The sequence below is a fragment of the Oxyura jamaicensis genome, chromosome 24 (assembly GCF_011077185.1).
Source record: "Oxyura jamaicensis isolate SHBP4307 breed ruddy duck chromosome 24, BPBGC_Ojam_1.0, whole genome shotgun sequence".
Classification (NCBI taxonomy): domain Eukaryota; kingdom Metazoa; phylum Chordata; class Aves; order Anseriformes; family Anatidae; genus Oxyura; species Oxyura jamaicensis.
The window spans coordinates 3,486,377-3,513,624 of record NC_048916.1 but is presented as its reverse complement, the minus strand read 5'-3'; the positions used below and the strand labels follow the sequence as shown (position 1 = coordinate 3,513,624).

The window sequence follows — 27,248 nt, the reverse complement described above, 5'->3', positions numbered from 1 at the left end:
TTGGCAAATTTGCTCCAAGAAATAGGCCTACTAGCACCTTTTCTCCCAAGCCTGTGGTATTCTTACAAGAATACCAGAGGTGTACACTTAGTATAGCTTTGGAATTACAAAATACAGTGCTGTTTGCTTTGTTGCTCAAAGGTGTAGGAGTAATGGGCTGCAGCAGATTTCACACCAAGAACAGTGCATCTTTTCTGCTATTCTGGGCTTTGATTTGTCAGAACTTAACCGGCTGACAGATGGGTGAGGGGGAGACTGGGAATTAATGCCTGTTGCTTTCGGTAGATATGAGTGTATTTTCATGGTTTCACTTCTTCAGGGTCTAATACTGCCAGTCAGGAATAGGCAAAAAGGAAAACCCAGTTTCTGCTTCCTCACTTCAAGCTTCTTCCAGTTTTTCTAATTGCTGGATTACATCTACCTGGCCTACTTGAAAAAAAGATTTTATCCTGCTTTATTAATCAAGTTAGCTAGGTCTACATGCTACTTTTCCAGGGTTATCTGTTTTCTTTCCAAGGAAAAGCTACCCTGGATAACAACTGCCTTGATCTCATTTTTGTTGTGCCAGGTTTCTTTTAAGAATGAATTCTGTATGTTCAAGAATAAACAGGGAAATGTCCCACTGAAGTAATTGCTATCTCCAGTGCTACCTTACGAAAATGCTGTGTCCCAACAATTTTTAGATCTCCACAACTCCAGAGCACACACTAGTTTCGCACTTCCCTAGTATCAGCACAATCTGCCTTTGCAGCTCCACTGCTTCATGCCTTTGGCAATCGCCATCAACAACACATCAAGTCCACAACATGATCTGCAGTGATTCCTCCTGTATCATCACAGCATGTCTTAGCGTTTCTGCCAACCTAATAGAAAAGAGATGCTACCCACTGGATTCAAAGTATGCGTTAACATAAGTCAGAACAAATAACACATATAGACCAGTGGCTGTACTGAACGGATTTAAATCAGAGGAATACAGTGTGTCCATAACCACAAATTCCCCCTCTGGATTAAATGGAAGAGAGTTGTTGCTTTTACTTACAGAGGCATTTTAATTGCTGGGTGACTGGGATCTTTCATTGAGCATGTGTTCCTTGGGGAAAATAGAGATGCTACTTTTTTTTCGATGACGCAAATAATTAAATATATCCAAGACTGTCATATAGGGCTCACACAGACACAGATGAATTCAGTGTGCCATCATCAACATGTAGGGAACCTTACTGGAAAGTCCCAACAGCCTTTTTCTGATTTGGGGGTCACTGTTAAAAATACATTTTGGAGATCTTTTTGTTTAAATTGAAGTATTTTCAGCAACAGAAGTTTTGCACAAAATCAAGTGTTGCAACTTTAAAATTGTTTGCAAACTTATCTTTATTCTGAGATCAATGTATCACTGGGTGTTTTATAGAGGGAAGTTATGTTTTGACTGATTAGATTTTACAGCCTTTTTTTAAGAGGAACCTTGAAGAAGAAAGGTTTATCTATTACTTTTACAAGATTATCTTAAATATTATATGCAGGTTTAGTATGTTTCTCATTGTGCAGGGTATGAAGAAGTACTCAGCACAGCAAATCAGCAGGATTACAGTACACTACGGATGGGACAGGGTCCATCCCACAGAGATATGATCCCTATGAGGAGTTATAAAGTTATTTACAAAGTTGGTTAGGTAAAAGTTTAGAGGAGACTACTAAGGACACGGTAACTGAATACTTCAACAACTTCAGAAATAAAATTACTAAGTTAAAGATGAATCAATTACAAGACTGACCCTGAAAGCAGACACCTGGGGCTGCAGCTGTCCATCTGCCAATTTCTACGATTCACCCTGTGTCTGCAACAATCAAGGCTTCATTTGGCAAAGTCATTAAGCATGTTCCTGGCTTCAAACTGATGAACTAGCTCAGTGAGACTTCTTTTGTCATTGGAAGGAGGCATTTAGTATTTCAGCCTAAGTATTAAATCACATTCAGGCAAGAGGCTTACCTTCTGTGGATGGAACTTCCAAAAGCAAGGTTGTTTGCTTGCCACATTTTCTAGTTTTCAGTCAGTAGGTGACACTTCCAAATCTTCTCACTTTCCCAATTTAGCTCCAGAGAGAAGAGAAAAGCTGGTAGGAAGAGATCAAATGCCATTATGGAACTTCTACAGCACACACCAAGTCATCTGTGATTTCAGTACTTCACAATGAAAAGCTATTAACGAGCATTTTCTTTTCTAGTTAGCTGTAGGTTTTTTTGTTGTTTGTTTTTTTACTTCTGAAAAGACTTCTCATTTTGACCATAAATTTAAAGCATTCTTCTTTACCTCAGGCTTTTATTCCTTCCTGAGGAACATGGCTGACATGATACTTTCCCCTCTCAGGTTTGAGAACAACTTTATAGAAACACCTACCTTAGGTCACCAACACGGGAAAATACCCTTTAACTTTCAGCCTTCATTTGTGTGTGGGCGTCTCTTCAGCTGCAAAGGAAAATAATAGCATCTGCAATACAGAGATTAGCAAATTTACATACATGTAACTCTGAGTAGTACACAAAACCCTCTCACTTAGGAACTGTGATGTATAATGGTTCTGGAGCAAATTCATCACCTTGCCATTCTCATCTCTCAACTCAATTTCATCTGCAACACACAGAAATCCTGGTCAGGGTTCAAGGGCAGAAAGTTACTAAGGGCTATGCAATTTAACTCAAGACATGTCTCAGCTATGCAGATATAATCCACGTCTGATCAACAGCCCAGAGTCTGGCTGCCTTTTACTTGAGGACTATGATCCAGGACCACCTCAAAATAAGTTATCTGCCTTTCACTCTAACAGTCAGTCAAGTTAAAACAACCTGTGCTTTCAGTCAAGGCAAAAACTAGTTTGTGTAGTTCAGCACAAAATTCTTCTGCTGTGGGGTAAGCTGGGTCATAATAACCTGCATCTGCTACAGCCTAGGAGAATTCAATGGATATTTATTATTGTTATGTTTGTAGCTGGCAACTGAATAGGCTTAATTAACCTGCCTGTACTTAAGCACTCAGTGTGAAAATCTGCAGAGACTCTGCCAGCAGATCCGGACCAGTACTGCATTTCATTTGCGTTGACATCCTAATGAAATCCTCACTGGACATTTTCTTTGGATGGACATTCTCATTAGTTGTTTTCACTGGACCTTTTCTTCCAACAGCATTTGAAAGCACTGTATCGAGCTCTATCTGGATGAGAAGCAAGGATTAACTACATAATGAAAACAGCCAAGGTGGGCCTCAGTAACTGCGACACACACCACTGGAACATTGTCTGGCTTTGTTAACATGCTAGGAGGCTTGATAAGCTTCACACTGGAAGACAAAAAGCAGTAGAAATCGCCCAGTTTCAGCAGGTGTTGCTGCAGAGCCACACACAGCTGCAAGCCGGAGAGGTTCCTGGTCAGGGTACTCACCATACCTCCCTTTTCACACTCACAGCCATGTTTGGTGCTCTCCATGAGAAGCTAAACTTTACCCTGAATGCTGAAAAGGGCCTTTCATTTTCTGTTAAGAGAGGCATAAGTCAAAACAACTGAAGGAAAACCAACAGCCCTGTGATCCTTCCTCGAATTCCAAATTAAGTCACCCTGGACTTGGTTAGTCTTATCAGCAGCCTTCCAAATGTGAGGGGACTTCAGAGCTACTCCAGACAAGCTTGACTTCCAGAAGGTTTCAGAGAACACTAGAAAAGGAGCTATCAACAGTAAATACTTTAGAAGAAGAACAAAAATAATGGTTGCACCACTCCTCTTTATATTTGTTCTTTCTTTCAGTAACTATCAACAGAACACAAAAAGAAAACGCTGTATGAAATTCAGGTCTTTTCATTGATATTCTTTCATTTTGTGGAAAAAAACACACAAATAATTTGAAGCACAAAATTATTTACTTATAACTGAAGTGTACTTGTTAAGAAAACAACAGTGGGGAAAAAAAAAAGAAAAAACAGCAAAATTCTATATACATATCTTTGTTTTGATCTAGAATAAAAATAACTATTTTCATTGGAAAACTGTTGCAATGAAAAAATTGACAGATTTGACTTGCTACTGCCTTCCAACATGCCTTTTACAAATATTGGCTGGAAGCACAGCACACAGAGATAACTCCATCACCTGTGTGCCATATTTTCCAGTGGGTATTACAGAGACAGCAGTCACTGAAGATACTTATATACATGGAGTACTGTTATATCTGCTGATAAACTGAAAAGAAAGCAATTAGGAGAGCAATGACAGCCTTTTCATTACTATATCCCAGAAGAAGGCAATCCTGGTGTTTTGTAGTGGTTGCATGTAGGTACATTTTGCTTCCTAAAATCCTCTCATTTTCTGAAGTCCCTTGAAGGTGTCAGCAAATAACTAAATTCTCCCAAGGTGCAAAGGAACTACAACAAAGCTTTTGCTTCTGGAGGCAAGCTCAGAAAATGAGAAAAAGTGAGTAGGTGAGGGCAAGAAACAGGCAGTTCCTCTGGACTGAGGAGAGACACCAGTTTATGGAACTAAAGCTGAGAGCTTCTGTCTTGGCTCCCAGGCACTTAAGTCTCACCCTCTTAATACCCTCTACGGTTATGCAAAGGCAGAATGAGTAAGCACAGGTTTGTGTTTAGGAACCAGGAAGGAGTGGGTTCACAAACCTCTTCAGGCATAAGCAATTCAGTAAACACTGAAATGAAAAAAGAGCAGACTTTGCTGTTGGAAACAGTTGGCTGAAGCCTACCGATGTGGTTTGCCAAGGCATTGTGCTGGCTCACAGACGAGCAAGTTTATGTTTTGCTACTTCACCTGGAGCTAAGGAATACTGTGCAGAAAGAGACAGCAGGTGTGCTGAGTCCAATCTTGCTCCTCAGAAACAAAGCCCATTTTGCAGCCAGGCTCTCCTGGCATCATAAAGACAGACTAGAAGAATAGAAATGGTAGGAAAGATATATTCTATTTAAAGATCAAGCTCCCAGAGCACTGGACACCAGCAGATACACAGCTTGGTGCACTCTCTACTACAGGGAATGATTTAAGTGTACTCTTTGCCCAAACATCACATCTTTAAAGGCCTTCAAGGTCTCTGCCAGCAGACCTTACTGAGATCAATACGATTCTATTGAAAACATGCACAGGCAGCGTAGAAATGCTGGGCAAGGCTTTGAAGTATTGCTCTGAACTGTACCTAAAATATCCTCACAACTATCATTGATACCAGAGCTGAAAAAAGCCGTAAAGAATAAACCAGTAAGAGGGGGTGACCCACAGCCTCACATCTTTTCTGTGTTACTGACTTAGCAATGAAAACTCTGAAATTAGTAAACAATGTTAAGAACTTCAGCTTCCCTCTCAAGCCCACAAAATTATTGATGACTGAGGCTAAGTGTGAATGTACTTCAACCAATTAAAGAAAACAGAATATGGATTATCCATGACATATTTGACCAAGTGCATCTCCAACTACGTATGTATCTGTCAAGATACTTCAGATAAAGTACTCTGTCCACGGATTCAAACATGCTCCCATAATCTGCCTTTAGCTATTGCCTTATGAGCTAGGTTCCTCAAGGAGATGGGCTGGTGCCTATTTTACTTTGCTGAAGATGAAATAGTTCTGCTTCCATCTCTTCAATCCTCTGAGCAATGCAGTTCTTCCTTATTTCCAACAGCAGGGCTTCATCCCTCTTTGTGGCCCAAGAATCCAACAGCTCTGAATATTGCTGAGCTCCCCATGCTTGTTTGTTGCTTGCTGTCTATTACAGAAAATCAAAACAAAAGCAGAGTGTAGATTCAGTGGACTGCATCAAGGGATGGCTAAGCCACCACCGAGGCCACCTGGCCAAGTGGACAGGTCTGGGACAGGATCTACTGCCAGCGCTATACGCTGACGCAGTGACTCAAGAGCATGTAGCGAGCTGCACAGGGCACACACATTGCACATTCTGACCTTTGCAGAGCCCACTGTATCTGAATTTCAAAATACTGCAAACAACCCACGCCTTATTACATCAAAACCACGCCAGTAATAATTTCAAGCTCTAGGCATCGCAGTCTAAAAATTCAGCAACAGCTGGAGGAAAATATTCAGTGCAGAAGACATCCAACTTATTTTAATTCTTTGTTTATTTACTGCTAGAAATAGGTATACATGAAAAGGAAGAGGCTTCTTATTCTCTTGCAGGTAAATTGCTCCCTAAGATCACAGAACTTGGCTGTATTACAATGGTTTCACCTGAATCTTTTTTGATGAACCAAAAAGCTCTAACAAACGAGTTCTTAAGAAACAAAACCCCTGTGTTTTTGCAAGTACCTGCTGGGAGACCAAAAGACACAAGGAAAATAAAAAGACTTGTACCTCAGTGGCTGTTCTCCACAGCTTTCTCTTAAAAACTGTAGTTTCATTCAATATCATGCTATTCTACACAGTGTTTGAATTCTCAGCACCTCTGTTTTCCACTATGTAGCTTAAGGATAGGCTGTGTCACTCTTCGTGTGACTCAAGGAATCTGCTTATCACTGTAGCTTACAGTGGCTTTTGAAAAATAAATGGAGAGACTAATGAACAAGGAATTTACAGGACTTATCCAGTATCATGCATGGAGATGAGAAGAGAACAAAGGAGGCCTGACTCCCAGGTTCTGTTGATGGAGCACAGCATTTAATTCAAGCTGTTGCTTCTCACTCGTTAGCTTGAAACCAGAGCTGTGGACTGAGCCCAGCTTGATACTTATACCATAAGGACATGGAGTACGTGTGGAGTGAGGTATGCTGCTGATCTTGCAAAAATACTGTAAGTAAGGGGACATTGCCTGACAGAACCAATTACATGAAAAGAAAATCTTTATGTTTAAATGAAAAAAAATATCTCTTCCATTGTCTAATACTCCAAAATAAAGACACTGGAACTTACAGAGGTTCAGATTGGAATGCAACTGATTGGCACAAGCACGTGTTTTCTCGTGTGCCTTTTTCACCTGCCTTCACCTCCGCAATGCAATGAAGCTGAATCACAAGGGCATGTGCCTATGTAAAGATGAGCTGCTGTGGCCACCGCTCTATGGCTGGTTAAAGACTAAACAGCAAAGGATGATTCATACCGAAAATTTCTCTTCCTGCATTCTCAGCTCCTCCTCCAACGATTCCCCATCTTCCTGCATGCTCAAGGCTCGTACTGTCAGTTCAAAAAACTCCTCATTTAGCTCATCCAGCCTCTCCTGCAGTTTCACAACCTTCAGCTAGAGAACACAAAATATCTTCATGGTAAACAACGAACACACATTCTACAATGGCAGCATCTTCGAGCAGGGGTCAGTCAGTCTTGGGGACAGGCATGCCAATTCAGAGGGTAACTGCAAGTAAAAGAGATGTCTCACTGAACACAAATTCTTCGCAGGAGTTGTAGCAAGAGAGAAATGCAGAAGTGATGCTGTTGTTTTGCAGACATTGGCCAATCGATGTAATGTGTCTGTCAGATTGAGGTTGAACAAGATTGTCAAAAAATTACTAAAAAGTTTAGGTGTTCATACTTAATTTCATACTTTTCTGAAATTAAGACTCTCTGAATTGACTCTTTGTATTAAAGACTCTGTATTAAATCAATACACATAACTTGAGATCTTTGATGAGTATCGTCATCGTGCATAGGGTGAGAGTTAAAAGAGAAAACAGAAATTCTCAACTTCCTAAACACTAAAGATTTTTTTTTTTTTTTCCCCTGCACACTCAAAATATCAGGGAAAGTTCTATAGATGTTGATGGATGACTGTCAGAGAAAAACTAGTAAAATGATTGACTGACCTTAACAGCAGAGGAATCTAACATCCAGTTGTCATCACTTTTCTGAGAACTTTCCATCCTGTCATGGGTCTTCACTTGCAGCTTTAGGGCCTGGTACTTTTCCAGACTAGACACCCTAATTGGGAAATAAACAGGACAGGAATTTCCAGAAGGAATCACAGAAGTACCGCCCATATTTTATCTATTTCTTTTCAGAAGGATGGAAAGAATGAAGGAAGGAAGGCTGGCAGGCAAACATACAGGGTAGCACTGTGAACCGTCTCATCCTGTACCTCCAAGTAAGTCTGGTAGATTAGACAGTGAAAGACTTTTTGCCATATTCTGTAGGGATAGGACAAGGGGTAATGGTTCCAAATTGAAAGAGGCTAGATTCAGATTTGATACTACAAAGACTTTTTTTTTACCACAAGGCTGATCAGGCACTGGAATAGGTTGCCCAAATAAGAAGCGTTCAAGATGAGGTTGCACAGGGCTTTGTGAAACCTCATCTGCTATGAGGCATTCCTGCTTCTGGCAGGGGACTTGGACTAGATCTTTAAAGAACCCTTCCAACCCAAACCATTTAATGATTCTGTGATTAGCAAAAGGGATTTCTCTGCCTCAGTTATATGCCTGAAGGATATTTGAAACAAATGATTGCAGGTAACTGACCGGAACTGAATCCAGCATTTGGAAGGAGAATAGTGTCAGCTGCAGTAATAGTTTTGCAGCAGAATACGAAGCAATTTGCATTAGAATATATGAAAACATTTCCATCATAAATTTCTGTCTCTCTCTAGTAGCATATGACTTCTGCTATTAAATTAAAATTAAATTAAAGATTTAAAGCTGACTTTTCATTAGAATAGCTACCTTTTCTATTTATGATAAAATACTTTAGTTCCCAAAATAAGTTGTTATGCCATTCTCTTTCTGTCCTGCTCATATTCACAGCAAAGACACCAACTCAGAAATCCCGATGTCTGTTTCACTGTTTAACCCATTCTGGGGTTAAAAAACACAGAAACAGGTTTGCAAAAAAGGAAACTGAGGCACTGGTCAATGACTTTCCTAGAGCTTAAAAGCCAGATGATGACACTGGTCTTCATAATGGAATCCTGAATCTGTACCACCACAGCAAAGCTGATTCAGGACTCCAGACCATGAGCAGAAAAAATAGGATGTTGGGAAGCACAAACTTTGATAGAAACAACGTGTTGCCACCCAGAACAGAAGAGTAACATATCCACTGTCTAGAAAGACAAAGTAAATCATTCTACATAGTATGGATGCTTTTATTTCTCTGACAGCAATCTGTTGATGCGTTTTACCTCTTTTCTGGGGCTTTTTCCTTGACACATGGGAGCGGTGATACTCTGATGCTGACAAGTTCTTTGAGCACTGTCTGAGGGTCAAAATGAACAGCTAAGCAACCTCCTGAAGAATCCTGAAGTTGGAGACCAAAAAAAAAAAACAACACCCAAATATTTCACAGAACATCACAATTCCAGAGATTATTTTACCCTAACCATGATCCAGTAAGTTTTGCAACCTAATTAGTCAGTAAAACTGACAAAAACTAGTTACTTTCCAGTGAAGAATTTCTGGTCATCAACTACCCTGCCAAGCTGAGATCTAGCTGTAACTATAGATCTTAATTCTTTGCTGTACTAGATGCCAGTTCACAAGCAGTGCTGAAGAATCCCCTTTCAAGGAGGCGTTAAACTCTGTACACCTAACGAAACTTTCCATTCCTTGCTTCATACTATGAACGTCTATTTAATGATAACATCCCTAAATGCACTAGATGTAGAAGTGGGGAAAAACATGTAGTAGAAATCTGCCTTTCACAACGGAGAAAATATTCCTGCCCAGTAACACCTAATCACAAGATGCCTCTTCTCATTAAAAAGAATTCTAGCTTTCTTATGCTTCTTTCTTGCATATTATAAAGGTGTATCTCAAAGAAATTCAAATTGCTGACTGCAGATAAAATCAGGGTAATACCAAAAATTATAGACAAAGCCAAAGATCATGCTCAAGGCTCAGCCAGAAAATCCCCCAGTTCCTAAAAAATCAAATCATTTTATACTGCTTCTGCTTCCTGGCTTCCAGATTTGCAGGCTAGATAGTTGCTGCCGTTAGAGGAAATCACCATATTTACCTTCTCTGCTATCCCCCATGAATGCTGGAAAAAGGCACTGGAAAGAGCCATGATAGCTCTGTTGAGCTCCATCAGAAAGCAGGAATGACTGATACCAGTTGAGGGACAACCTAAAGCAAAGGAAAAGGAACAGGACATACCTGTTGAGATCAAGACTGTTTTAAGTGAGAACATCAAAGAGGCAATTCTTCTTCCTGTTCTTGCACACTTGACATGTACAAGTATACCCCTTATCCATGACACAGAAGTTTTTTTGACACACACACAAAAAAAAAAACAAAAACTGATGCTCCTAGGTTTCATAAAATCCTGCCTGCTTTTGGGAACAGGACCCCCCTAATTACCTACGTATCACAACACAAGGTGTCGTTTCCCACATGCAGAACCAACGTGTGCCTCTCCCACAGGCTACACACTCCTCATCACACCTGTACCTGCTGTGATCCATGCCACAGCGTTCAGCAGGATAGCAGTGAATTCCCCTGCATCTTCCAGCCTTGCTGCATGTACATAGAGGTACTTATTGGTGGCATCATAGTAGAAGTCCCCAGGGCTTGAGAGAAGCTCTTGGCCTGGACTTTGGGCAGGAACTGAGTGAGCCAGTGTGAGTACGAAAGCAGGGCATGAGCAGGCCCCGATTAGCAGGCGCACCACTGCACAGCCAAAGCGATACACCACAAACTGGTGAGGTGACAAACTGGCCAGGTCCGTGGGGATGAGGGCACTCCTCCTATCTTCTGAGGAACTGTCACTTAAACATTTCTCTGGAAAGGAGGAAAACAGCTGTTGAGGTACATATTAAGCCAGCTGAATGCTCCATCTTTTCCTCTTGCACATGGCAGCTGTCTGCTACCTCTTATTCACTCCTTCTCTGCTGTCTGCTCACTGTGCAGCAGCCCTGTGCAAGACTCCAAAGCCCCAGTTTTTCCATCATAACACTGAGAGTGCACTGGTAGCCCAGCCCCTAAACATGCCAGTAACTACCTGGGAGTTGTTTGAAAAGGCTGGCAGAGGAAACCTGGCCTGCCACTTGGAACTTCCTCTCCTTCTGCTTACAGAAGGATTTAGAACTCCCTGATGCCAAATGCCAAGCAAGCTGGCCTTTTCACAGTCCACACATGTGAATTATTCAAGCACTTTGTTTGGCTTATCAGTCTTCTGGTGACTTCCTTCTAATGAGCGGCAGCTCAGCAGCAGACATTTTTGTGTGCAAATGCTTTACCAAGACGGCAAGGATGAGAGACTTCTTTCCACCCAGTCTTATAATCTTATATTCTATCCCCTACAGGGAAGCTGCAATACAGACTAAGCTTTGTTACCTGGATTACGAAGGTCTAAAGGTTGTTGTAGCTTCACCAAAGCTTGCTTGATCTCACACAGAGTCTTGGCAAGGGGGGAAGCTGCTATCAGGCCTTCCACCTCCAGCTCAGTCAGGTAAGCCAGCTGGAGATCTAAAAACAGGGGGACACTTTTAACACCTGAGGCTAGAAGAAGCTCTACATGGCTGGATGACTGCAATAAACATGCTGCCACAAAGGAACACTTCATTCAGCAGAGAGAATGCCTGTCTGGAAGCTCTGAGGGTCACAGAACTGAGGGTGTAGGATTTTCCTGACCTCCTCATATTAACACTTAATTAGCATAGTGACACTCAATCTCTTCCCTCCAGGTGGTTGCTTAATCTAGAGGTGTAATGGGCTCTATGGGGATGAAAGATTCTTGGGTTCCCTCTTTTTGAGGAACAGGGAGGACAGAAGTAGCTTTACTAAACTGGAGAACTTTCCAGTTACCCACTGAATTTTTTCAATGAAAAGAATTATGTGCCAGTAAAAATAGCATAAATGGGGAAAGGTAATTTTACATTTGCTCTGTTAGCAAAATACAGATCCTCTCTTAACCTAGGCTTCACTGAGTCAGCCTTCTATTGTGACCTTTGTCGAGTGCCCATGGCATACTCACCATGTTCGTCATGTCCAGGGAAGCTGAAAAGAGCGCCTCTTCTATGGAATAGCTCACATTGCTGAAGTAGCTCATGATCCTGTGGGATAAAAGAGGGCCCAAGAGTTAAAGAAATGGGAAGGTGGAAAAAAACAGCAGAAAGGTGAGAGATGACCCAGCAACAGACACCTGCAACTCACCTGCCATTCCCCTACTTCTGCTTTACTTTTACTGGCCAGGCTGCCCAGTGAGGGTACAACTGCCAGCGCATCGTGTCCTTGGACCTGCTGCTCCATCTCTTGTTTCACAGAGATATTCTTGTGCTGAGCTCTCTCAAGAAGGATTTCCAGAGCTTTCATTAACTCTGTTGCCTCTTGCCATGGCGCACCTAACGGAACCCAATAAGCAATGAAATTGGACTTCTACAGAACCATCTGGCAAGTTGTCATCACCAGAGCAAAAACAAGAGCAGGAACCTTTCTCTGAAACTTCCCCCAGATGGCTTCAAGATGCCTCCTGAGAAGATGACCAGACACTGTCACACTCATTAGGCCTGGACTTCTGGGAGGTGCTGTAACTCTGTGCTCACCCATGCCTAAGCTGACAGACCTGTATTCTGTCAACAGGCTGTCAAATCTTCAAGAATTACAACAACACTGGAAGACACAAGCTCATCCGTACGAGACATGCCTTTTTTTTTTTTTTTTTTTAACTATTCCACTGTTTCTTCCTTCCCGCTCCACTTCTCTCTTGCTCTGCCCTTTCTCTCACCTGTGTGCCCTACTGTGTGGAAGTCGCTGCTACAGTGATCATCACATGGTTCAACGCCCACTGCTGCCCAGCTGCTCTCTGCAGGTTTATGCCCACAAATCCTTTGCCTGGCAAAGATTTTCTGGCCTTCAGAGTCCACTGCTTGCACCATGTTCTGTTTACAACAAAGGAGTATTTTACATTGCAAGCCTCACAATCCATTAATTTCACTTTCTTGCTCTCATATCAAAATAGAGATTAGCACAAACTATTTTATGCTAGGGTACAATAAAAAATTAGTGCACAATAAAATTAAAATAGGGTACAGTGGGAATAAGACCTATCATTCCCCACTTCAGGGGAATCTTGCAAGTTTCACAGTTCCAAGACTCCCCCTCCCTCAACTGTTTCTTCACACTGACCATGAGACCTTGAATCTGCTGGCTGATTCCGTTGTAAAACACCAACACATCCCTCCTGTGTTTTGCCAGCTGAGATGCCAGGTGCAAATTCTGATCCTCCAGCTTATCATACAGGGTGCGAACACTGAAATCCTCCAGATCTCTCACTGCAAAACACTCTTCTGAAACACAAGGTAAGTCTCAAGCTTGACCACTGGCCACAAATCTATTCTATTTCCCCCCAAGGGGCACTGGCTATCCATAGGAGGCAACAGGGTTTTGTGTACTGAGAGTAAATACCATGAATAGGCAAGACATGTAAAAAAAGGTCTCATTCCCTAGTAAGGGGGAGGATGACGGAGCGTTACTATCAACTTCTAACTTGTCCAGTAAACTGTCAGGGTGCTACTTCTCTACCAGATTTGTAGCTGTGAGTGGTAGTTTCTCCATGAACTGTTCTCAGCACCACTAGATAGTGCCATCTACTGGGCTCCAGACGTGCTGTGAACAACCTGAAATTGCCAAGATGAGGTCATCGAAGGCCTTTTGAGGCCCACGAATTGCATGCATTCAGGGAATAGAATAAAATAAACAACAGAATAACCCGGGGAATTATTTTTAAAGATTTTTTTTTTTCTTCACTAATCATTTGAACCCACTGTTGTTTCAAATTATTTTTCAGAACTAGCCACTTGCCCTCCTACCTTCTAGGAAAAAAAACAACACACTAATTCATTCCAATGATAGGAGGTTACAGTCTCCAGATGAAGAGATTAAATGAACCTAAAATAAAAATATGAGTGTGTAAATGTCTACATACGAGTGCACAGCAGTAGAAGTGCCTGTGACCACGTGTGAACATATTTCTAGGTGAGCAGGTATCAAAACTATCATATCAGGCTATCAGAAGACACAGAATGGGGAGTAAGTGGTAAGAAGGCTGGGGTTGGCACATCATTTCACCTTCCTTACGTGCAGCTCCTTTCTCTCCAAAGCAAGCATCTTCTCCAGAACCACGAGGGCCAAGCGCCTGATAGTACTGCAGGCTAGAGGCAAGGACAGAAGTTGGTGAAGGGCATCTCTGTGTCAGACATCCACATTCACCCTGGTCAAATCAGACACTGCACTATCACTGCTTTAGTTCAAGCAGAAGAACAATTTTTTTCTCTAGATGCAAAACAAACAGAGGAAGCCTAGGTCAGGTAGTTCTTAGAACAGTACTCTGTGCAGAGGGCATGGTAGAGCTGTCATACACTGTGCTGGAAGAGAGCTGAAACACTGCTGGGGAACACCAAGAAACTTCCCATGCAGCCAGAAACTCAGTCTATTGTGCTGCTGGCCAGGAGTCCAGCCCTGGGGACTGAAGGAGCCAGGAAATGCAGTAGGACATGATTTGGTACTCTCGAGGTGTGAGCTGCTGCTTATCTACCACCCAAAGGCAGCTTACCTGTCTTTAAGAAGGACGTACTCTGGGGAGATGTGTGGCTCACCCAGGCTCCTCCACCGTGGCTTCCAGCTCTTCAGGGGGTTAAGGATGGGGACAGTGGGCTGTAGCACAATAGCCAGGGTTGCCAGCATCACAATTAAGAAGCCCAGAACAAAGAGCACCGCTGGGGAAGCCACAGGGGATGGCAAGAAGTGAGAAACGCAGGAAGCAGTATGTGTCAATGGCACTCTCCTTTAAACTTCACTAAATGCTCTCCTTCCCACAGAAACCAACGTTTAGCAAGTTTCATCTTCATTACACAGGCTTCTGCTCCTCCCCTCCCTGTTCTGGTACACACAGGCAAGGAGACAAAATGTTTTCCATGCAGGTAGTTAAGAGAACCAAGACTCATGCTTTCATTTCCATCATTTTGCTGTCCTCTCTCTGAAGGACAAGAGACTTGTACAGGCAGAACACTTACACAGAGGTAGGGCTTTGGGAAAAGACCTTAACTGCCCTTGTGGTTAGCCTTTAGTGAACTCTTAAATGATGCATTTAATTTCAGTTTAGTTTATCATGGAAACATACTGACACTTTCTGCTTTCATGCCAAGGGAAACAAAGCCCTCAATTACTTGAATTCTTCAAGCAGGGTGTGGGTAGAAACACAACTGCTGCTTCTCTCTCTCCCCCTTCTGCTCCTACACAAGCAGGTTCTTGGCTACGGAGCCATGAACTTCGGGAAGGAAAAGCTGACGGGAAATGGATTAAAAATGACAAAGCCCGTGGATTGATGGCATTTCTTAAGAAATGCTGGTTTAAACACACCCAAACAGGTACAATGAGGGTTATGTCAAAGCATCAGAGTTCAAGATCCCCCAGCATTTTGGCTGTACCTGTGAGAGCAGCCCAGTTAGGAGCTAAGTTCAGTTCCTGGTGCTTCAGAACCCCATGTCTGGCCAGCTGGAACAGAGAAGAGGGCTGGAAGGACACATTTCTGGGGCTGCAGCCCACATTTGCTTCATTCACAGTCACAATCAAGAAGTGTTCCTGAATGGTCCTATCCCTGAAAACATATGTCCCAGACTCCAAGAAAACATGGGCAAACCTAAAAGGGAGAAAGAAGGAAGGCACAGGTTGATCTAAGTGTCCTTTAGCCTGCAGCAGTGATGACAGTTAAGTATGTGGACCTGAACACACCAGATTTCTGTATTTGCACATGCTGTTCACTGCCAAGGACCTAGCAATTATGTGAAAGACTTGCTCTCAATTCCTGCGCCTAACACATGCACTATTAGTCACACCAGCTATTACCAGGAGATGTTGAGGTGAGTCTCCTGGACGAGGTGGTCTAGCCTTCGGAAGGGTCCAAAATCCCAGCTGGGGTTGCTGTTGTAAAGATGCTGCTTCTGATAAACTGGGTAATGGCTGGATGTGCGATCTGGGAACAGTTCAGCACAATGTCAGCAACTTTGACCCACTTCCGTTAGGAGAGCTGATGGTGGTCTCACAAAGTGCTTTGTGACTGCGTTTGTTTTACAGGGCCATACAGCGTCAGCTCCTTTGTTTGAACTGTGCATTACTACCCAGCAAACACACTCTTCTAAAAGAGGAAATGTATTATCTGTAGCCTACAGAAATCCAGTCAAAAAGTAAAAACACCAGATGAGTCACTGGCAGAGCCTAGACTAATGATGAGGAATCCCTCAAAGGCGAGATGGTCTGGGAGGTTGTGGTGGTTTTACCGTGCTAGGCAGTTGAACACCACAACCGCTCTCTCGCTCCCCCTCCTCAGATGAGGAGGGGAAGAAGTAAAGGAAAGAACAACTCACGGGTTGAGATAAGGATGATTTAATTAAAGAGAAAATATATATATATATATATATTATTATTAAGGAAATATTATTATTAATTAAACAATTCAACTAAAGGGAAAAAAAAGGGAAAGGGGAAGAGGGAGGGGGAAGGGAATAACTAAACAAAACAAGTAAAGGCTATGTGGAAGTGCAGAGGAAAGAAATTACTTCCCACAAATGAGCGATGCTTGACCACGTCCTTGAAGCAGGGCCTCAACGCACGTAGCCGGTGTTAGGGAGGAGGACAGACGTTTTCACAACGAGAGCCCACCCCTCCCCTCTTCTTCCTTTTTCCACCTTTTATTGCTGAGTGTGACATCATATGGTATGGAATATCCCTTTGGTTGGTTTAGGTCAGCTGCCCTGCTGATGTTTCTTTCTCACTTTTTTCCCACCCCCTAGGAGGGTCAGAGAGAGTCCTGATGCTGTGCCAGCACTGCTGAGCAGCAGACACAACACTGGTGTGATACCACTGCTGTTCTAGCTACAAGTGCAGAGCGCAGCACTGTATGGGCTGCTGCAGGGAAAGTTAACATCCCAGCCAGACCCAGTACAGAGGTGAAGGAATGTGCTCGTACATGCAGCACTACCAAAAGTACAGTCACTGCTCTGAATGCCGATATATCCACCAAGAGCAGACAGACCCAAGCAACACTCACTGTGAAAATCGATGCTAAGCTGGAAAAGGATTGTGTCTCCTGCTTCCAGACATACCAGTGGGTTAGGGACAAGGGGCAAAGCATGGGTATCTTTGAAAAAAGCCCTCTGCACTTGATGACCTTTCTGTAGCACCTGATCTGATGAAAAATTTCCTGCCACAAGCAACAGAAAAAAAAAAAAAAAGAATCAACTCTGGAAAATGAGCAGCATATGATAACACCCAGCCCTTGGCAGTGCAGGGCTCTTTTGTATCTGTGGATGGTTTGAGCACACAAGCCCAAATTCTACTCTAAGTGACACTACCATGCACCAGGATTACACTAGAATCAAGAGCCAGCACACATACCAACAGATTTGCCACCAAAGGAAGTTTATTTTTAGCAATTTTGGAAGGCCAAAATCAACCTAAAATCTTAATTTGACGATAAATACCTTCTCTGTGTCAACTTGCTGTCCTCTTGCTGTGCAGACTTGAAAGTAAATTGACAGCTGAGCCTGGCTGGGACCTCAGTTCACCCTCAGGTGCTCTCAAACCTTACCTGTGAGAAATGCATCCAAAACATCTGTGGTGGAGACAATAAAACCTAGCACTCCAGCAGGGCTAAACAGAACCAAATGCACCCGCTGGCTCTTCTGCACATGGTTGTCAGGGCCCAGAACGTTTGCCACCTCCTATTAAAAGCAAAGGGGAACACTGATCACTGACAGGATCAACCCTGGGCTCAGACCGTGGTTGTGATCACACCTTATATTCAGCTGTGCAAGACTGCTCTTAGTGAGGTTTTTTGCCACAATTCTGGAACTGTCATTTCTCAGGAACGTACCATCCTGCCTGCTCAGTATTCTGGGTCATGAGACAAAAGGAGCCTCCCTTCTCTCTGCTTACAGCTTCATACCTTTCCGTAACATCAGCCCCCAGGGGGCTCTTTATTAACTGTCATCTCTAAGGGCTCTCTCCAGGATCTCACATGATCGACACTTACCCTGACTTCTCCTTCATTCATCCTCAGAAGCAGCTCTCTCTTGATGCCAAATCTCAAGGAGATCCGTGGGGCTTTCAGCAAACACAGCTGGTCACAGAGCTCCTCAACGGAGACATACTGCTTGCAGTGACATCTGTACAGCAGAAAAAGGTCCTAACTACTTATGATCCACAACCAAACAGCTACAAAATACTGAGGGTCAGGCTAGCCCTGGTATCTTACAATCTATACAACAAGTAGACCTACTCTACAGCCATGGAAAACAGGATAAAACAAGCTTGCAGTCCATCTCACCCAGTACTGTGTGTGTTATTCAATACTTCTTCCTTAGCACAAGGACCACACGATAGGCCAAAATGTGATAGCCCACTCTCTGCCAGTGATTAGTTACAGTCTGGAGCAGAGGGTCATGTATCCCTCCCCAAAGTTCTGCCTTGATAAAACGGTTGAAAGTGACAGAGTATAATTGTAACACACCGACTTCCTGTGCTATGCATGCCAGGAGGAGATTCTGCAATACAGAAGTTCATTCATGAGGAGAAAAAAGCAGCATACAACAAGAACTAGTTTCAATGCTTCAGTCAGCATTAGAAGGGGGGCATAGGAACTGGTTTTGGTTTTGTTCTAACTCTAATAAAGTCATCATCCACTTGTGGTGGGCTTAATCTGAGATATGTGGAAGAGACCTCCCTCAGAAAATGTCAGTTTTATCCACTCTTACATTGTCACTCGGTGGCCATTCTGTTGTCTCCACCCAAGCACACAGAAATCACTAGGTAACTTTAAATACACAGGAAGAGGAGTGAGGCCAATGAATGAGGACTGAAGGCCAGCATCTCCACACAAAGGATCTCCAACAATGGAAAGCTTCTCAAAAACACCTCCACAGGTCCTACCCTGGAATCACCTCATGGGCTCAGTACCTTAGCCAGTCAGAACTAATTGTGAAGTGTTTCTTAATGAGAGGCTAGGCTGAGACTTACATGCCCAGCTCTGCATTAATCTCTCCACCTGCAGGCCCACAAGATGGAGAGCAGTCATATTGCTCGGGAAAAACGCACTGGCGTGTAGATGCCAGACGAACCTCTCCAGGAGCACAGAGCTCGTCCACCTAGAAAACCAAGACATCTTATCTGTGAAACCCGACAAGCTCTAGTGTTTCAACAGAGAAGCAGCATCACTAAAACCCTCCACTCATCACTGATGTCCAACATAATGTCAATCCAACAAGGGTTGCTAAATGACAACTTGAAAAGCATGAAGAAAGATCACAGCAATTTCACTTTCCATCCAAATTCCTCAACCAGCCCTAATGAAGACTTCCATAGTGAAAATACGGAGGTTTAAATTCCTGCATCTGGCACCTGAGATGCTTAGCTGCTCCCCCTTATCCTAGCACCCAAATATCTTTTGCCTCCAGCCCTCGATGAATTTAACCTTGCAAGATTCTGTGAAAGAAGACAAATGCCATTAACTCGCAAGGAAGGGCCAAGGGTAGCGAACAAAACAGCTGAAGTGCTTGCTTGTGTCTGCAGCAGCTCTGTGAACTGAACTCAGATCACACGCATCCACAGACTCAGAACCAGCACAAAAAGCATCAAGCTACTCTCTCTCTCTCGTGTGTCATGCAATAACTGTTTTGAAGCCAGGTTTTACCTGAGGTAGGCAGTCTTGATCACTGTTGCTGTCAGGGTTTTCCTTGCCTCGCTCATCGTAGTACACGTAACCTGCCTGGCAGATACAGGAGGCATCTGACTGCTGGAAAGCCCGGTTCAGCCCATGGCAGGTACAGCTGATAGCACCTTAGAGAAGGGTTAGATTTAAAGTGGAAGTCAGGGTAAGGAATATAATTTGCAAAAAACGTGCTCACGATAAAGGAGCAGTTCCTATGCTGAATACTCCGGTCAAATCACACTGCTTGTTTTAGTCACACCTGGAGTTTGCTGTCCCTCTAGCACAGCAGAGCTAAGCCAACAGGAAGGCCCGCAGGAGCCAACCTGTCCTTTGCTCCACCAGCACAGTCATTGCACCATTTGCTGCAATGTCCATTTAACAAGAAATGCAGAAAGGCCCAGCTGGGAATTGTAGCAATGACATTTTGCCAAGCCCTGTTAATTTGTAGGGTAAGCCACCGGACAGCATAAGGACCCAGCCAAGGCTGCTGAGCCCCTCTCTGCAGTTCCTCTGTGCCTCAAGACTCTCAAAACCGCTTGGCTTGAAATGCTGGAAGAATACTGCACAACACATGGAGTAAGGCACGTGCATTCTCTACTGTACTTAGCTTCTTCCCCTATGCTTTTTCTGTCTCTTCCTGTTTTATTACGGTCCCAGTTAGGGGCTATAGTCCCCAATTTTGGCTCAAAACCGCAACTACACTTACTGCCAGCTCTGCAAAGGCAAAAGTACTCCACTGCTTTCAAAGCAATGACAGAGCACAAATTAGTAGGGCTGCTCATCTATTCATTCCTTTGAAGGAGATGAGATCAAAATCCCTTGGCTAATAGAAGATCAGAGACAAAAGAAAGCTTTGAAAAGTCAATCCTCCTTCTTCCAGGTGGGACAGGAGGAGCAGCTGGGCATTGTTAGCACACACAGCATCATGAGGATCCCACGGCTTGCAGTCCATGGGGAAACCACATGGAGGAATCACTTTTCTGGGTGATTTTCTTACTAGATTTTCTATTAACTGTGGGGAAAGTTTCACTCACAAACAGCAACTCACCAGGCTGCGACGAAGAAGAGCTGCCGCAGGGAAAACAGGCAGCCTGAGCGGTAAGGTGGTTGAAGGTGCCAGCAGGACAGGCTTGACAATCCTCTACACTCTTTGCAAAGTTGCTGCTCCCATGGGTCCCTGGGGGACAGGGAAGAGGGGCAGGTGCCAGGGGAGGGCAGTAGTAGCCACTGGGACAAGGCTTCTCGTGGTAACTTTCACTGCCTAGAGAAAGTGGTTTGGTTATCTCAGGTACAAGACTGCTTATGGAACTGAGCAAGGGTTAGAAGATAGACAGAAATCCCCTTATTTGTTCCAGTTCTACATAAACACGCACCTTTATATATTACATGCGAATATATGAAAACACACAAGCATGTAACATGTAAAATTAATCACCATTCACTTTCCAATTTAATATATTTATATTTCAATGTCTTGACTTGTTTGTCCCAGTTCTTTGGACAAATCCAGAGGCCACAGCGGGTAGGCATGATCTCCTCCATGCTTTACAGTGTGAGCTAACACATCACTGAACTTAACAGAGGATTCCAACCAGCGGAGACCTCCAAAAGCTTGTAAAGCTATTCCTCCTGCCCAGCAGGATCCATGCAGCACTGGCTGTCACACCGCAAGTTCTGAACACCTAGGTTCACACTTCTGATAATACATTAATTCCTGGTCTCGCAGCTGAATCACAAAATTGGAGGAAAAATGGTTCACAGGGGCCAGAGAGATCATGCCCTCTACCCACACCAGGGATTTAAAATTGTAGAGGATCAAGAGCTTTGCCCATATAGAACTTAGAGCTTTCTGGTTACAATTCAAGCTACTTCTTGCACTACTTCTGCTTAGCAGCCCCATTTACCTTGTGGGCAGATGAAGCCTGCTGGGCAGGGCTGACAGGGGGCAGCGCTGGCAGAGATGTTACGATAGCTGCCTGCATCGCAGATTCTGCAGAATTTCTCAAATGAATCCCTTGGACCAGGCAAGATGAGGGCCATGAATCCTCCTTCACAAGGCAGTGGATGGGCACTGCCTGGGGGGCAGTAGTAGGGAAACACACACCTGGAAAGCAAAACAAGGCAGGAAGAGAGGATAAATGTCACTGAAAATGTTCTGATTTCTGGACTCAATCACCAGTACAAAATTAAAAATGATTCTCCTCTGGTTCCGGGCTTAGGCTAACTCATACAAATCATAAATCATCCTGTGCAGGCCTACCAGTCACCAAATCCCTAACTGTGACTAGGAAGATTTTGCTTTTGCACAATGCACAAAAACTGTGGTTGAAGCAATAACTCAGGTTTTATCACAGGCAGATTTCACAATATTTGGAGTTTTAAAACAACCTTAAAGCTGGCTCCACCAAACACATGAAGTACTTACAGCTGCTCAGGGCTATTGTATGTTGATGAGCCTTCAGGACAGTAATACCCAGCAGGGCACACGGAAGGCACAGCTGTGCGAGCACCACAGAATGAGCCAGGTCTGCAAGGTTTTGGATTCACTGAACCTGAGGAAAAAGGGGAACCAGCAACTGATTTATGTGACATTCCCAGAATAGGAGAGGATGTGTTGGGAAGACGGTGAGCAAGGGGGCTTTATTAAGTGTTACTGTTGATAAAAATTCCACTTTTTCTATTGCCTGGATTCCTGGATTACTTATGCCTGCTGTGCACTGTTCACCTATCTGGACTCAAAGAACTGGAAATAAAGAAAACCAAGGTGCGTGGTTACATCACCTGCTGGGCATTCAAAGCCAGGTTTACAAGGTACTCCTTGGCTGTTAGGTAGCCCTGTGTGCACTGGGTCTGGGCAATAGTATCCGGGTGAGCAGGGATCACACTCTTCCAGTGATTTTGCACCAGGCTGGCTCCTGGAAGTACCAGGTGGACAAAGGAAAGCGTCCCCTTTACCAGGGCACCAGTATCCCAGGGGGCACGGATAATCCTCAAACATGGTCAGACCTGTTGGGAAGAGAAAAGAATGAAGAAAGGGAGGCTGAATGGCCAGGAGGTGTTTTAGAGAAGAATTCTAAGCTCACCGTGAACATTAATTACCTCTCCCCTTCCCTATCTTGTCTTGGGGAGTTTTGTAATCAGCTCCAGTGGTGGGAGAGGGTTGGCTTTCATCTGGCACTTACCTGATAAAGGGCAGTGATAGCCCGGAGGACACGGCTGGCAATCTGTCACAGTCTGAGCTCCGGGGTGTTTGCGGTAAGTGTGCGGAGGGCATTTCTGAGGTGCCAGGAGATTGCTTTGGTCACTGACATTACCTCCGAGGCAATAGTGTCCTGAGGGACATGGATAAGCCTCTGAATCCCCTAACAAAAAGAAAACCAAGCTTTAAGGAGCCATCTTTTCACTGTAATAACACCTTTCTTCTGTGTCCTCCCTGGGTCCTTCCTAAACTACCACATGTATATGTATGATCCACCTCCACAATTTAAGCCCCTGTTCTGGCAGATGGCACACAGAGATATTTGCAGACTGGCTTTGGTCTTACGCTCTCCTACATTTCCATCCTTTGACGGAACAGCATATCATACCAACAGTGTTATACAACTCTTCTCTCCCCAGACTCTAGAACTCACCAGTAGAGACAGTGTGTCCCACTGCAAGGACTGTCCCACAGTGCAGTATCTGATACCAAAGCTAGCCTGACCAGGTTCAGGGATACGTACAGCTCTCGTGAAAACCAACTCTCATTCCCTCCCCTCACCATTCCCACAAGTTCCAACCTGCTTTGCACCAGCGGCCGGGTGGACAGGGCAGGCAATCTTCTCTCCGCCTAGCCCCTGGAACATCTCTGATAGTATTGGAAGGACACGGTATGGGCACCTCAGAGCCCTCCAGGCAATAGAAACCTACAGAAATGGACAGGAAAGAGATGAAGGTGAAATTTTGCCCTCCAATGGCAAAAAAAGGATTCAGCAAGAATCTCCTGTTGTTGTAGGATGAACAAGACACAGCTGTTAGGATTCTGTGCCTATAGAGAGCCAATCCAACAACCTTCAGACTCTTCCAGACCGGCAGCTTAGCACCACAAATTCAAGGTGGTGTATTTGGTCAGGAACAACTCTTTGTTCAACAGATGTAAAAGCAGAGGACGCTGATGAGCAATGACACCTTCTAAGCGGGTATTACAACATATGCAAGACAACAGATGTTAGAAACAGAAACAACTCGCTATTTTACACTTCATACCCTTCTGAGAGTCTCCCTTACCTGCAGGACACAGCCCAGCACACACCTGACCCCAGCGGCATCCAGACAGAAAGCGCCAGGAAAAGCCAGGGCCCTGTGGAGCAGACTGCGAGCTCCCAGCAAGGCAGAAGTAGCCAGCAGCACACTTGCCCTCCAGCTGCCCATGCCTGGAGCAGAGAGAACAGGAAGAATTTATATAAGAGCTGCTGATAATGACTTGGTACATAAACAGAGCAGTTGTTACACTGATAAGAGGGAGAAAATAGACCCATTTTTTCCACTTAATGGCAAAAATAGATGACTAGATGACTGGAGTGAGCCAACCACTTTTGAGTTCAAATGCCACGAACGTGGGCAAATTGCTTTACATGAAATTGTGGACGACTTTCCACTGGGCTGGACTTTGTGGATAATTTTCTCTTTTCACAAACACTACCTACATCTCTCTTTCAGATGCTCCTTTACCTCATTACATCATGGCAATGCCAGACTGCTTGGCGATCTCTCTCCAAATTCACAGATCCAACATCTCTATCCAAAAGCTGTGTCTGGACTTATACTTGATTGAGAGAGGGGAGGTAGAGGAACTGAAAAGAACTTAGCATTGATTTATCAGCACAAAACAAGGATGCCTAAGTGCTTAAGACAAAGTAAAAAACCACCAGATTGAAATGAACGGTCACTACCTGCAGTAGTGGCCAGGTAAGCAAGGCAGGCATTCCTTCTCATTCCAGAGGCCAGTCATATTTGGAGGAGTAAAGGTGCCTTCAGGACAGGTCTGAGGAAACCGTGTGCCTGAAAGGCAGAACACAGGAAAAAAAAAATAATAAGGAAGACCCCTGTGATCTGACGGGGCTCCAGATGGCACTACGTCGGATTTGTTGATTGTCACTTCCCCACCCCCTACCCTGTAGGAAAACACACGCAAGGCCTGTACAACTCTGGGGCCACAACGAGGCACGCAAGGCTTGAGTCCTCAGCATAGCCAGTGTGCCAGCTTCAGTGTACCTGAGGGGCAGTAAGAATGCGGTGGGCAGCGCCTGGGGTCTCCTGCCACCAGGTCCTGGCAGTAGAATCCTCTCTGGCATGGAATGCAGGATGCAGAGCCCCTGGCTGGCTGGTATTCCCCAGGAGGGCACGGTGCTGGGTGGGCTGCCCCTGACTGGCAGAAGTGACCCTGGCAACGACAGAGAAGGAAGAGGATTGCATGGAGATGGTGGCAAACTTAGGATCTGTGTGAAGTGTGAATCCCAGCATTACCAAAGCCTGGGGCAACACTCCCTGGGGGATGCAATCAACATTTCAATCAGGCCTGTAAGATATTCTGCCGAAGTGGAAAACAAACACCTCCTGCCCAGAGCTGAGACACACCTCTTTCACTGCCCAGACATCACTCAGCAGTACCTTAGGGCAGAGGAATGCTGTGGGGCTGAAGGAGCTGAAGTTTGCTGGGCAGTAAAACCCCTCAGTACAAGGTCCTGTTGGAGAACTTAAACCAAGGCTAGCACAGAAAGACCCAGGACTGCATGGCACACAGCTCTCTGGAGAGGTACCACCTGTGGAAGAAACCAGAACTCAAGGTCAGTGACAGAGGACACAGAAGCATCTCCAGGACAGTCACAGTTTCATAAGCATCTATTTGCAGGGGTAACACATTGCCATTATCAGGCTTGGCTGAGTGTACCAATAACCTCCAGTGACCAAGGGGCAGCCCCACACTACAGCTGCCTGTAACCAAGACCCCAATCACTGTGGACTACAGGAGAAACCTGGGGGTGAAGTCACACTCACCTGTGCCGTTGTTCAGGGTCCCAACCGGGCAGGCGACTGGGAAGGGAGTTCCCTCTGGACAATAGTGCCCAGGCGGGCAGGGCCCGCTGAGGGGGAACCCAGGAGTCCCGTGTGGAACAGCATCAGTGGCTCCCCCCTCACAGTAGTACCCAGCTGAACACAGACCTGCCATGGGAGAACAGAGGGCGTAGTCGTGGTACTGTGGTCAATGAAAAGGATGGAAGCATCTCCTCAAAACCTCTGAAGTAGGCAGATAAATCAGAGGAGAGAAGTTGAAGCCCATCCTTGTCCGGTGTAATCACTCTGCTGATGCTCTGCACTGTTCACCTTTGGTTCATCTCCTCTCTTCCCCACTACCTACAGCATCTGTCACTTCCTTTCTTTGCTTGCACTGACCTCAACTGGTATTTTTTTTAATATCTTAATTCTTTAACTTCTTCCCCAGATTTTGTTTCCTGTGAAAAGAGTTCTGCCTTTCTTCATGTGTCCCACCTTTGCATTTTGGCCCAGTAACAACTGCTCTGAACAAACAAGAAAGTGGTGGGGGAGGGAGGAGTGGTATTTAGGAGGACAGAAAGAAGACCAGTAAAAGCATTAAGAACAAAGAAAGAAAGAAAGCAGAGAAAAACTAAGGGACACAAGGAAAGTAATGCAGGAGGAGACTGAACACCCAGAACAAATGCTCAATTAAAAGAATGAAACAGAGAAATGACTGATAGGAACAGACAGGATATGAGAGCACCCTCCAATACTACCCCCGTTCTCTGACATACGATTTCCACTTCCCTTGCTTCCTTCAGCCCTTTATCTCTGACCCCTCTGGTGTGGGATGTCCGCTATTAATCAGACTCACCATCAGGTTCCCAGTTAGCGTCTCCTCTGCAGTACCTCCCCCCAGGACACAGCTTACAGGCAGCGAGGGCCAGGGCCCCCTCCAAGGCGTTCAGCGTCCCCTCGGGGCAGGGCAGGGGAGCAGCAGTCCCAGCTGGACAGTAGTAACCTGTGCATCGAGAGGTGAATCAAACACTGCTCAGAGAAGAAAGGAGGAAGTGGGAATGTTGACCTTGATGATTATTGGCAAATATGGCATTCCCTGGAGTGAACCACTGCTATGGTCAGACAGAAAGAGGTGTGCAGGCACCCATCACACCTCTGATTGCACGAAAGGGGTTTTGCTGCACTCGTGTACTGCTTACCTCTGGGGCAGCTGAGTGGCTCCACGGTGGCAGCACTGCTGCAGGCCATACCAGCTGGGCAGGGGAGGCAGGAACTCGCCCCAGGCATAGGGCTGAACGTGCCAGGCTCACAGGGCAGCTCTACCCCAGTGCCAACAGGACAGTAGAAGCCACTGGGACATCTGTATCCATGAATCCCATCCGACGGGCAGGGAGCAGAGTTTCCTTCCAAGCAAACATACCTATAAGGAGAAAATTCAGTCCTGAAACAATGGGCTCACAGGCTGTTCCTAGATAGTAGACGTGGGAGGCACTAACCAAAAACCAAGGGTCTGCAATGTTAAGAAACATCCCTTTAAAAATACATTTTATTTCAGTTTGGCTAACAACTGTTCCTCCCCTGCCCCAAC

The 27,248-nt window shown here is 44.6% G+C and overlaps 1 protein-coding gene across 1 annotated transcript; it reads right to left on the bottom strand.

Annotated features, from left to right (window-relative positions):
- Positions 1 to 3,863: 3,863 nt before the first annotated feature.
- On the bottom strand, positions 3,864 to 26,609 carry LOC118178083. Its single transcript, XM_035346302.1, has 32 exons — positions 26,517 to 26,609; positions 25,664 to 25,828; positions 25,277 to 25,428; positions 24,881 to 25,049; positions 24,559 to 24,667; positions 23,894 to 24,039; positions 23,407 to 23,532; positions 22,810 to 22,989; positions 22,409 to 22,633; positions 22,053 to 22,179; positions 21,532 to 21,731; positions 20,676 to 20,888; positions 19,610 to 19,755; positions 18,937 to 19,064; positions 17,954 to 18,086; positions 17,510 to 17,642; positions 16,970 to 17,122; positions 15,769 to 15,895; positions 15,351 to 15,562; positions 14,477 to 14,639; positions 13,993 to 14,075; positions 13,051 to 13,211; positions 12,650 to 12,803; positions 12,079 to 12,266; positions 11,900 to 11,978; positions 11,260 to 11,391; positions 10,375 to 10,704; positions 9,941 to 10,050; positions 9,108 to 9,223; positions 7,798 to 7,912; positions 7,098 to 7,235; positions 3,864 to 5,753 (listed from the first exon to the last, which is right to left on the bottom strand). Exons 5-32 carry the CDS (start codon positions 24,615 to 24,617, stop codon positions 5,565 to 5,567), a joined length of 4,266 nt encoding a protein of 1,421 aa, XP_035202193.1. The 5' UTR covers positions 24,618 to 24,667; positions 24,881 to 25,049; positions 25,277 to 25,428; positions 25,664 to 25,828; positions 26,517 to 26,609; the 3' UTR covers positions 3,864 to 5,564.
- Between the last annotated feature and the right edge of the window lie 639 nt (positions 26,610 to 27,248).